The following is a 12,810-nucleotide window of genomic DNA, read 5'->3' as shown; positions in this document are numbered from 1 at the left end:
TGTGTGTGTGTGTCCATATATATGTTGTATCTATTTTGAGCTTTCTACTTTCAGCCATTCCCTCATTGTTTTATAAAATACTTTACATCTAGCAACTGAATGTGTCCTCATTATCCGTCTAGAATTTCCTTGGCTATTCTCTCGTTTTCACTCTTGTGTCACGGTTTGAAAATGAAATGTCCCCCACCCCCACACCACAGGTTTGTATATTGAGGGCTTGGTCCCCAGCCGTTGGGGAGGTGAGACCTTGAAGGAGGCGGGACCATGCTGGAGGAAGCAGGTCACAGGAGACAGACCCTTGGCAGGAGGCACAGCTGCCCTGGGCTCCTTCCCGTGTCTCCCTGTCCGTGAGGCAGTCATCACATCTCCCACCTTGCTGCTCAGCCTCCCCTCAGGCCCACAGCCATTGAGGCACTGCAACCTCTGAGGCCATGGGTGGTGACTGGACTTCTCCTTGAAGTTACTTCTCTCAGGCATTGTCACTGTGCCGGTGACATTTGGCAGTGCTTAAAAATAACACCACTGTGTCGGGCGTGGTGACGCACACTTTCAATCCCAGCACTGGGGAGGCAGAGGCAGGAGGATCTCTGTGAATTCGAAATTCTAGTCTACAAAGAGAGTTCCAGGACAGCCAGGGCTATTACACAGAGAAACTCTGTCTCGAAAAACAAGCAAAGCAATCCCACTACATCTGTTGTGATTGAGTTCATGTGATGTCGTGTGTTTGTGTGTGTGTGTGTCACAGAACACTGGATGGAGAGGGAGACTGGCACAGGACAAAAGGGGATTGACTAGAGTTCTCCAGAGAAACAGACCAGCAAGACCTAGGTGGACCTAGAAACCAACTCACAGTTGTGGATGCTGAGAAGCCACAAGGTCTGTGTCGGCACCAGGAGCTAGGGAATTTAAGGGTACAAGACCCAGTTCACAATGTTGACATGATGTAGTCAGCCCCAGGGACAGGCTGCATCTTCTCTGGCCTACTCACCAGGCCAGCATGTTGTAGCTCTTACCTACTGCACTCCAACAACACTTGGTCGAACATCTCATTCCTGGGTAGAGAGAGGGCGACATGAAAAATGAGCCACTTGCTAGCTCGGCTTGAGATGATTGTGGAGATTTGCAGGATAGCTGGGGAGAGCTAAACATAATCGAAACGGCTGGAGCAAGCCTGTGCTTGGGAACCAGCGTGTGAAATTCATTCCTACCACAGAGCCGCAGACCATGAGGGGCTCCCATGTCTGTTTGCTGAGGAAGCAAGCTACTCTACTTTCTGCTGGGATCATGTGTTTGCTTACGGTACCAGAGGCTGCGTGTGTTCTTGTCACATCACTGTGGCTGACGCACCCACCAGCAACTGCTTATGTGAGGAAACATTTATTTGGGTGTGCGGTTTTAGACTCTCAGTCGCCATGGCTGGGAAGGTGTGGCCGCAGAAGCAGGTGTGTCTGTGGTGGCAGGAACCTGGGATGGGTGCTCACATCATGGCTGACTGGGAAGCAGAGCACAACAGGAAGCAGGCTTCACCCCCAGTGACTGACGTGCTGCAGCCCAGTCCCTTGTCTTAGTATTTTCACAGGTTATTAAAACAGCACCACACACTGGGAAGAACGTGTCTGTCTGGCAAACTGGGCTAGAGAGGTGGTTGAGTCCCTACCTAGAGCACTAAGTGGGGTAGATAGGACCCAAATCCACAGTCCTACAACATGGAAGAGAAATCAGGCATGACAGGAAATCCCAAAGGGGAGGCAGCCTCTTGCCCAAGACCTGGTAGATACAGCCTATAGTCCATGGCTTCTTCTTAGACCCTTCCTCTAACAAACACAAAGTATCTGGGCCCCCTAGGAAGTCCAGACTTGAGTGGACCGGGTGTCCTCCCATGGTATTCTGGGTTACCTGGTATGTCAAGTGGCCCTCTCAGCCACTAACCAGGTCCAATCCTCTCACCCCAGGTGTGGCAGTGTGGCGGCAGCATGGAGGTACTCCCCTGCTCCCGAGTGGCCCACATTGAGCGTACCAAGAAGCCATACAACAACGACATTGACTACTATGCCAAGCGTAACGCGCTGAGGGCTGCCGAGGTGTGGATGGATGATTTCAAGTCCCACGTGTACATGGCCTGGAATATTCCTATGACAGTAAGGCGGGTACCGGGCGGGGTGGGCAGATACAGGGAAGCTCGAAGACCCTGAAGTAAGGGACTCTGGAACACAGGGCCACATCCAGGCAGCCTCCCCTGCATAGTGGGACCTGTAGAAAAGGGCCTCTTCTCATTGGTCCGGCGACAGCGGCCACACCCTTCCCCTCACCATAGGTAACTGTTCCAGCCACAAGTGGCCAACAAAGGTTGTAAGTAAAGGTCAGCTAAACCTCACCCCAGTGTTCTTTCTCCAGCTGGTCCAGCCTCTTGGAAACAGCCTTTCCTTTTTCCTCTTGTCCCGTAGTCAGGACATAAGGTGCATGTGTGCTTTATTATATATTTACACATTCATTTTAAATGGGTCTCACTCTGCAGCCCCAGTTGGCCTTGACTCACAAGAGTCTGCCTCTTCCTCCTTTATGCTGGGGTCACATGTGCCTTGCTATGCCTGGCCTACTTAACCTTTCTAAATGTCTCTCTTCATCCTCCTAAACTGGCTCACTGCCATTAAAGCAGCACACCTGGCATTTGGATAATCATGTGGACTGTCCGGATCGGACCACCCCCATCCCTTACCACCCTGCTGAGATGCACAGGACTGACCACCTTAACCCAGGACCTGCAAGGTCCCCTTCCAGGCTTCCCTCCAGCCTCATGGATCAGGACCCCATTAGAGACAAAAACCAAAGGATCTGGTGTCTGTACCACACAGTGATTTGGAGAATACACAACTGTATCTCTTAACATTGGAAAGGAACATAGGACATCACAGCCACACATGAGGCTCACCATCCCCAGAGCCACTCAGTCAAGCTGGAGGGAAACACGTCCCTCACGTGCTTTGTCTTTATATGGCCTGTGATCCCAGGGTCACTCAGGAGTACTCCAACTAACTTAATCCTCAAAATAAGGCAATACATGTATCTAGTATCTAGGAAACTGAGGTATAGTGAGGGTAAGAGACTGTTCCATGGCCACATATGAAAAGTGACAGGACTCAAAGTAGCCCAGGCATGAGCCTGCTTTACTCTTAGACCTGTGGGGAGATGGTGCCTCAGCGGGCCCTGGATGGGGCAGAAGCCACCTTATGACCTGATGGCTTAGGGCCCCCACAGGGCTCTAGGCCCCACAGTGACTCAGGCTGCACAATTCACTGGAAAGACCTCGAACTCAGCAGAACTGCTGTGTTGGCACAGCCAGGGTGGAGATGCATGAATTCACAGTACCCATGATCCTTTCCTGAGCCTTCTGAGCGCTAACAAACATAGCATCCTACCAAGTATGGCTGCCCTGTAGCTCACTGAGCTTCTGTGTCTGGGGCTGTCACTGCGACAACCCCCCCTCCCAGAAGTCAAACTGAGTCCAGGGCCCTGTTATGAGTGTCGCTGAAGCAGAGGCAAACACACAGATCAGTCAGGAAGAACAGTGCTCGGGTCTCTTCCCCAAAGCAGGGCAGGTGTGGACAGGCCAAGTCTGTCCCCACAGCCAGAACCCTCAGGAGGCCAAGATGAGGGCATGGTGGCCCAAGGCTGCAACCAGGGCCACTCTTAAGGGTGGGGAACCCAGGCCCCTGGAGTCCCTGACATGGGGAGAGACCTAACCCTAGGGTAGCTTGGATCTGCAACACTTACACTCTCCCGCATGCTTGTGCCCCACAGAACCCAGGAGTGGACTTCGGCGACGTGTCTGAGAGGCTGGCCCTGCGCCAGAAGTTAAAATGCCGCAGCTTTAAATGGTACCTGGAAAACGTGTACCCAGAGATGAGGGTCTACAACAACACCCTCACGTACGGAGAGGTACCGCCTCTGCACCAGGGCCCTGCTGGGGTGGTGGGCAGAAAGCCCACCTATGCCCCGGGATCCTGTACCCCAGCATCCTGTGTCCTAACACCAGAAGTCCACCTGCATAAATGAGTATATTCTCCTGCACATTTTTGGACATTGAGGCCCCAAATGACATGGGTATGCCCGTGTTCATGAGCAGCACCACTAATGTGCTCACATGGAAGCATACCTACACATTTGCATGTAGAGGTATACCCAAGTGAATGGGTCAGTGAGATGGCTCAGCAGGTGAAGGTGCTTGCTGCCAAGGCTGATGACTTGAGTTCGATCCCTGGAATCTAACATGGTAGGAGCAGAAAACCAACTCCCTCAAGTTGTCCTCTAACGATGCCAGTATCACCCCCTCACCAGGCAAACATCAGACCTGTAGACTTCTTCCTGTCCTCCTATGAGAACTCTGGGAAGATTTAGACCAGAAGGAGGTGTTCCTGTGGTTGCTGGGTAGTGAGGGTCCTCTGTTGAGAATGATAAAATGAAGCCCACAGCTTCTCACAGCTACAGGAGAGGAGGTACTCAGGGTGGTCACATGCACACCATGATAAGTATGCAGCCATACACAAAATAAATGCTAAGTAATTAATTAGGTGGGTTTTTTTGTTTTTTGTTTGTTTGTTTGTTTGTTTTGTTTTGTTGTTTGTTTTTTGTTTTTTTTTTTTGAGACAGAGTGTCTGGCTTCTCTGTAGACATTTCAATATAGACCATACTGGTATCAAACTCACAGAGATCCTCCTGCTGGGATTAAAGGTGTGCAGCATTGTGTCTGGCAAAAATACGTATTTTTTTAAAAAAGAAATATACCCAAATAGATAGGCCTGTGTATACACACACACATGTATAAACAGACATCCACGCACTTACACATGTGTATGTAGACATGCAATCACACACATACTGACAAATGCATAAATTCACATGCCCATCACACGTATTCACACATCTGCACACATCTGTGTATATCTTCACATGCATTCATATCAAGGTGCTTGAATGTATTATTACACAGGAATGTGCATTCATACATGTGTGAATACATGAGCTTATGTATGTGCTCGTTCACTTGCATGCATATACAGGTGCACACACACAAGTGCACACTGTCACTGTGTTAAACACTTTCACCCATGTGCACAAGCTTCCATCAAGCATGGAAGTGCACACATTTGTGCACACCACAGTGCATGCATTATAAGCATATGCAGAAAGGTGTACTTGAGTGCTGGCACACCAGCTGTACCAAGACCCATGTGTCACCCTGAGTTCTAGAGTGCACAGCTGCACACAGAGCCCTCTCCAAAGCTGGAGAAGGCACTGTGTTCCTACCTTGGCCCAGGTCTGGATATAGGTGTCCCAGCACAGAACAGGCAGGCAGAGGGGAGGGCATCCCCACAGACAGTATCTCCCTCCTGTCCCAGCTTCTCAACTGCATGAGGACAGTCCAGCTTCCCTGCAGGGAGATGGTAGACATACTGCCCTGGGACAGCACCCAGGGTAGGGTTGAGGGGCCTGGTGGTCAGTCCTTGTAGACCCATCAACCCTGGAGTTTCATCACCCCTTGGTCAGGTGCAGACACTGGCCATGGAGCTTTCCCGGAAGTGCAGGTGGGGAGGGAAGCAACCATTCTGTCTTCCTGTGGTGTTCTTCCTACTTCTGCTCACTGTGGGATCCGTACCCAACTCTAGATGCTGTGACCCTCGGACTTCTCCTGTCCTAGGGTCAGGTCCATGAGTCCTTTTAGGGACTGTGCTCTGTGATTGACTTCTTGCAAACTCCACAGCCTGCAACCCAGTGGAATGAAACAGAACATAACTCTCCTGGGTCAGAGTGTGAGGTCACCACTGTTCCTGGGGGCTGCAGAGTGGGTGCCCTGTGCTTGTCACATAGAGATCAGCTGGCTGTTGGTCCTGTCACCCCTCCACCAGCTGGGGACTGGAGTGAGCGTTCCAAGTGTATGCTTCAGGGGAACCTGTCTCCTGAGCTCACACAGCCACTTAGACTGCAGTCCTTGGCCAAAGTGTATTAGAGGCAGAATAGTCTCTGCATCTGCACAGGAGGAGACGCCAGCCCAGGGATGTCCCCAAGCTAGTAACATAAGCCATTCTAGTGACCAAATCCAGCCTCACCTGCTGGGGACCTGCTGACTCTCCACACACTCTCAGAACACGCCTATGTGACGAGCACAGCCGTCTCTTCCCAGACCACCTAGAGTTGCCTCCTCCCCAGGCACCCTCACACACCATACCTCCTGCCCAGGGAGGAATGTTGGACGTAAATGTCATACCTTTCTCATTGCAAGCAGCCCACAGACAGCTACAAAGTGGTCACCTCTGCTCCTTAGTGGAAGACAGGGTGGGAGAGTTCCTGGACGCTTTCCCTCAGGGCCCGGGACCCTCCTCAGTGACCTGCAGTTTCTGTTGCTTCTGGATCTAGGTGAGAAACAGCAAAGCCAGTGGTTATTGCTTGGACCAGGGGGCAGAAGACGATGACCGGGCCATCCTCTACCCCTGCCATGGCATGTCCTCACAGGTAGGCAGCATCTAGACTTCATAGTAAAGGAAGGGTGGGCATGGGACGGGTCACGGAGGGTCCCTGTGATGTTGGGGACAAGTTCAGAAGAGACTGGAGCAGTTTGGGACTCTGAAGGCAGCTGGTACCACTAAGTCAAAAACAAGCCCTTTGGGTCAAATGGGCCTTGGCAAGACATGAACTGTCCCCATGCCTTGGTTTACTCGTCAGGTAAATGGGACAGAGGCAGTGTGTGTTTTCTCAGGCGGTCTTGTGGATTAATGGCCATCATGGTGAAGAGTCACCTGGTCTAGACATGATGGAGGGAGAAAGTTGTATTTTCCACTCCGTTCTTGTTAGGTGAGCCCTGCCTTGTGGTTGTGAGCCTGGATCGCTCAGAGAAAGGATTGCTAGACTAAGTGCCTCATGCAGCTCAGGGCTGGGGTTGTTGGTCCCTCTAGGTGGCTGCTCCCAGCTGCAAGTGAATTCCATTCTATGCTGTCGATAATGACATCTCCCCAGCAAGTGCTGAGCTCGGGAGACCTATCTTCTCTGAGCCTGAGCCTCATTCATAAACACCCATCTGGGTGGACCGGGAGCTCTGTGAACCCATGGCTTTGCTGCCTCCAACAGGGGCAGAGAGAGCCAGTGTCTCAGGCTGCCTGGTGCCTGCTTTGACACAGTGGCCCAGTGAGTGGGAGACTGCTGTCCTCCATGCCACCCACTGTAGTGGCTTCTGGGCAAGTTAAGCTTTCTGGACTGACCTCTCCCAGTGGGTTTTCAGCACAGTGGCCTCTGGCTGAGGGCAAAGGGGGATATCGGTGGAGTTCTAAATGCTGCCTCTCCAGCCTCATTAACACTTGTGGCTCAGCCCCGGCTGGCACCCAGTCCAGGATGAGTGAATGTGTGCTAGTGGGATCTGAGCTCCTGATAAGGCCACAGCAGCGCTAAGTTCTCCTTCTAGAGAGGAAAGGTATGGGCCTGGGTGTTGATGAAAGCCTGGGTGTAGACAGGATAGGGTACCTTGAGCTTGAACCTCATTTCCGTTCACCACTCCCACTGTCTTCCCAGCTGGTGCGCTACAGTGCTGATGGTCTCCTGCAGCTGGGCCCCCTGGGCTCTACCGCCTTTCTGCCAGACTCCAAGTGTCTGGTAGATGATGGCCGGGGACGCATGCCCACCCTGAAGAAGTGTGAGGATGTAGCCAGGCCCACACAGAGGCTGTGGGACTTCACCCAGGTCAGTGGATGGGGCTAACAACCCTGTGAAGTCAGACTTCATGGCTGTAGGGACAGCTGAAGGGAAAGACTTTTGCTCATGGTTTCGTGGGGTTCACCATAGCAGCAGAACAGGGCAGCTAAGATCATGAAGCAGGGAAGGGAGGGAGCCTATACCAGCTGGCTTCCTCCTTTCCATCTGTTATTCCATCTGGACCCCCAGACCATGGGGTGTGTGCTAGATGCCCTTGTCTAGTTACCTCTCTGCAAGCACCCTCCTAGACACACCCACAGGTATGCTTTACCACCCATGCACTTCTCAATCACATCAGGTTGATAGTCAAGATTGATCACCTCATGTCCTGTGGCACAGAACGCTGGACTTGAGGCACATGGGAAGAGAGAGGCCCAGCCTCGCCTGTTCCACTGGACTCAGGCAGAGGAGGGCGTGAGGCTAGCCCTGACCACTAGAGCTTCTCGGGGCTCTGAAGCTGACCATTGCCCTGCTGCCCCCTCAAGCCCCGTTCCTCTGGGTCTCTGGGCCCTGATCCAGGTCCAGGCCCCTTATCATCCCTTCTTGCACACCCCGATCCACTCAGCACCAGCCTCTATGGATCACCCATCCTCTGATCTTCTCCTGGCCCCTAGCCTCCAGGGTTCCCACACAGGGGATCCTTGGGAATTGTTCCGTCACTCTGGGCAGTTTGTGGGAAGAGGTGGGCTCCAGCTGCTCTGGCTTTAGGAACGAGTTGCCACTGATGGTTGCTAAGCCACTGAGGGGCTAAGGTTCTCGGGAGGCTGGCCCGGTGGACAGGGAGGGCCAGTGTGGAAGAACATGCTAGAGATGGCTCCGAAGACACCAGGCTTGAGCCGGGACCCATGAATTTTGGGAACCACAGAGATACCAAATAATTAAGAGGACCAAAGAGCACCTAGGAAAAGGACAGTCTTGGAGGCCTTAGATATGTTCTTGGAACCTCTTTGAAACCCAGGGAATTGAACAGAGCTGCTAGCCCAGCTGAAAAAGGAGGGGGGAAATGCACGTAATTCGAGGAGGCAGGTACCTAGGTCTCCGTGGTGTTAGTGCAAGAACCAGAGTGGGGCTTGGATCAGCCCTTACCGGGAGTGCATCCTGGACTCCCATGCTGACTCCGTTTCTCCTGTCCTACAGAGTGGCCCCATTGTGAGCCGAGACACGGGCCGGTGTCTGGAGGTAGAGATGTCTAAAGATGCCAACTTTGGGCTGCGGTTGGTGGTGCAGCGCTGCTCGGGGCAGAAGTGGATGATCCGAAACTGGATCAAACACACCAGGCCCTGACCACTGCCCCACCCCACCTCCGCACACTCAGGCCCTTGGACTCTTGAGTATTCCAGCACTCAGAAGATCCTGGACTGGAGCCAGGATGGAAACTTCTCGCCCAACCCCACAGACCCAGAGCAACGTGGGCCCTGCACACCTCAGGGCTGGGCCCTGTCACCCGGGACCGCAAAGGAGGCCTGGGAGCAGCAGCTTCAGTCTGCAGTAGGAACCAGACTTTCCTGGTACAGGCAGCTCTGCCTGAGGGAGGACATCTGAGGACAGCGCACACCCATGCCAAATCACGTGCCTTTTCTACAGTGTTCCCCAACTGACTGTGAGGACAGCCTCCACGCATGTGCTAAGTCCCTGTACATAACCCACACGGAAAGAAACTCAGCTATTCAGTGCTGAGGACAGGTGCACCTCACGCCAAGCACCCTGTCCTCCTAGCAGGTTCAGGCCTCCCGGCCCAGCTGCCCTCGCTCACCCGCTCAACCTCGCCATAATCTAAGGCAAACTCAGAGGGTGGCCCCTTGTGCTCTGGTAACAAAGCAATGGGAGAGATCACATGGATAGACAGACCCAGTGAACAACACCTCATCACCTTTCTTCCTGAGGACCAGCTTGGCAGTCGTGGGGCATGGGTCTCAGCCTGGAAAGTGAGTCTCTTGTTCTGCCATTTCTGTAGTGGGCATCATCAAATGACCCCTCCGGCCCCTCACTTGTTTTATAAATAAAGTTTTATTGGCACACAGCCATACCTAGTGTCTGAGATCATCTGTGGCTACAGGGTATGAGCTGCAGCACAGAGTGGACGCCACGCTGCCCAGCTAGCAAAGTCAAACACTTAATGTCTTGAACTTTAGGGAACACTTCCAGACATCTTTGCTAGGATGTGTCCACTCTTGTAGTCCAGGAGGGCTGGCCTCCCAATGTTGTTGCCCAGTTGGCGAGGGAGGAAGATAGGCATGGAGGCACTGGCCTTTGGGAGTTGTTTGCCTCTGTTAATTACCCCTGGTGGTCAGAGCTGGAAAATATGTCCTATCACTGGGCAGCTCCATTTGCAGCTGAAAGCCAGAGTTTCTAAGATAGAAGACAGGAGAGTTGTATGAAAATGGCCAATGTCTTCACAGACAGTGACCTCAGGACACAGTGGCTCATCTTATTCTATTTGAAGTCACTGGCACCCATGGACGTTGGCCAGTCACCACAGGCCAGGCAGCTGGAGGTAAGTGTGCTTGCGGTGAGGCTCTGGCTCTGGCTACTACCCTAAAACCCTGGCCATTCCAGGGCTGCCAAACTGGCCTTAGCAGCCATGCTTCCTGACTAAGAGCAGTGAGGGCACCTTGTTCCTTGCTAGGAGGAAGTAGACTGAAAACTAGCTGTCCCCTTAGCCCTCGGGAAACATCAGAACTCACCACTTCCTGCTGGCTGCTGAAAGCGGCTAGCTCATCCCACACAGAGGCCCTCTGCTGGTTTCACAGAGGTAGAACTATGGGCCACCGTTGGCTCCCTGTGCCCTTCCGTAGGGTCAGCAGGAAAGAGTGGTTTCCATACAGCAGAGCCCCCATCTGTCACAGCCCCATCCACACCTATTTTAGCGGAGCAGTCAGACTCTAGAGGGGCCATGGGCCTGGCATGATGCTTTCCAGGAAAGGAGCTGTCACTACCTCCCCCTGCTCAGGACACCAGATTCAGGAAGGAAGCTGCTACAAGGGCCAGAGAACAGCAGGACACCTCCCACTGACCTGCTGCGAGCCCAGTTCCACAGTCCAGGCTCCTGACCTCTTGGAGGAAGAGGTCAGAGCTATTTCCAGAGGTGCACCACACTGCTGTCTTACTAGAGAGACACATGTGCCCGTCCTCCTTCCAAAGCTGGGACCTCAGCACATCACCCTGAGTACCTCCTCTCCTGTAGCTGTGAGAAGCTGTGGGCTTCATTTTATCATTCTCAACAGAGGACCCTCACTACCCAGCAACCACAGGAACACCTCCTTCTGGTCTAAATCTTCCCAGAGTTCTCATAGGAGGACAGGAAGAAGTCTACAGGTCTGATGTTTGCCTGGTGAGGGGGTGATACTGGCATCGTTAGAGGCTAAACATAGCCTGTACCTTCACACAGCAAACATTGCAGGTTCATAGACATGGAACTGTCTTGGTGTGTACCCACTGGGCCAATTAGTAGTCAGGTGAGGTCACCACACTATAGCCATATAGGATCTCACCAAAATATATTCTCAAACCTTGGCAAACCCCACACCTGTCTTCCTCAGCATCTCCCTGGCCTGGCTGGGAGGGTGTGGGGTGTGAGGCAGGGGCCAAGGCATCCCCATGTCCCTGGGCTGAGGCTCTCCATCTGCTATGACAAAGGCATAATAGAGCACCTGCTTTGTGAGATACACTCATGTCTTACAGTCCTGACCTACTCACAAATGGGTACATACTTCTCCGACAGCTACCTGCCCAGGAATGCTCAGGGACAGTTCAAGCCAAAGATGGAGATAGAATGTGTGGGAGGGTATGCTGTAGAGCTTAGCACTTTATGGTTTTGCTGGTGTCAGTACTGCCCATGGCCAGCAGGATGTGTTAGCATTTAGGCATCCTTACTGGCCTGCCCTTAGGGATCTGACAGGATATATCCTCAGTTACAGCCACCCCCTGTGCACATTCGCTACGTTTCCTTATAAAAGGTGGGCCTTGCCCACCTCCCGTCTCTTTCTCTTCCTTTGCTCTTGTCCCCAGGGACCAGTCTCTGCCCCCTTCTCTGCCCCTTCTCTCCCCTCCCCTCAATAAACCTCCCATGTGGGCCCTGTTGAATGGTGTGACTCCTTCCCACCATTTAAAAAATTATAACAGGATGGACTTGCTTGTCTAGACCATGTCGGTCCAAGAGATGTTCCGTGCTGGGACCAGCTTTCGAATCTTGAATTCATGGTGACGTGTGTTGATTCTTCAACTATAAATCTTGGGCTCAGAATAACATCTAATACCATTGTGGGCAGCAAGAAGAGAGAGGAAAAAGGAGGAAGAGAAGAAAAAGGACATTGTGAGATTCAGTTCTCTATATACATTGAAGTAGCACTGAGAACATCTGACCACATTTTATGGCTGGCTAAGCAGAGGCCCAGAGGAAGAGAGTGACTGTGTACAGGTTGGCCACAGTCACAGGGAACATGGGATACAGGTTTCCAGGCTCTAACTGGGTTCCTTCCACCCTGCCTGGCTGCCTCACATAGTTTCTCTCTCCCTCCCTCTCCCTCGCTCCCTCCCCCTCCTCTCTCTCTCCCCCTCTCTCTCAGACAACAATCATGTTTTAAATAGTAATAACCAAACAAATAGAATTGAATAAGACTGAATGAGTCTGTTTCTTTCACTAATTCAATTATAAGTTGGCTTCACAGCCAGTGTAGAAGAATCCATGTCGTTTGGGCAGAAAACAGCTTATTTGTAGCCTTCAAGACAGAGTTTCTCTGTGAAACAGTCCTGGCTCTTGGAACTCACTCTGTAGACCAGGCTGGCCTCGAACTCACAGAGATCTACCTGCCTCTGCCTCCTGAGTGCTGGGATTAAAGGCGTGCACCATCACGGCCTAGCTCTTCCCATCCCTTAGTAGGCTCTCAGCCTTTGGAATAGGGAGAGGCCACATTCTTTGCTTTGATTCCACAGTGGGTCGACCTTTCTGTGGCAGCCCTAGGATATCGGTGCAGGAAGGAGGCATGGAGGCTCTTGAGCTGGTTCCCGTGGGAGAGGAAGGGTGTGGTACAGGTACAGATTTCGGGGCAGAAGATGGGCACCAAGAGATTCCCC

At 52.4% G+C, this 12,810-nt stretch overlaps 1 protein-coding gene across 3 annotated transcripts in view; it reads left to right on the top strand.

Annotated features, from left to right (window-relative positions):
- The window catches only part of Galnt9 (polypeptide N-acetylgalactosaminyltransferase 9), a 73,771-nt gene extending 64,014 nt beyond the window's left edge, over window positions 1–9,757 (top strand). For all 3 annotated transcript variants that reach the window (XM_036171969.1, XM_036171968.1, XM_036171970.1), the window contains 5 exons: window positions 1,953–2,138; window positions 3,799–3,936; window positions 6,412–6,507; window positions 7,558–7,725; window positions 8,875–9,757. In XM_036171969.1, the coding sequence (XP_036027862.1) occupies window positions 1,953–2,138; window positions 3,799–3,936; window positions 6,412–6,507; window positions 7,558–7,725; window positions 8,875–9,021 (735 nt within the window). In that variant the 3' untranslated portion in view covers window positions 9,022–9,757. The remainder of the gene's footprint in view (window positions 1–1,952; window positions 2,139–3,798; window positions 3,937–6,411; window positions 6,508–7,557; window positions 7,726–8,874) is intronic.
- Window positions 9,758–12,810: the final 3,053 nt, after the last annotated feature.

Source organism: Onychomys torridus, chromosome 22 (assembly GCF_903995425.1).
Source record: "Onychomys torridus chromosome 22, mOncTor1.1, whole genome shotgun sequence".
Classification (NCBI taxonomy): domain Eukaryota; kingdom Metazoa; phylum Chordata; class Mammalia; order Rodentia; family Cricetidae; genus Onychomys; species Onychomys torridus.
This window is presented reverse-complemented; position numbering and strand designations above follow the sequence as displayed.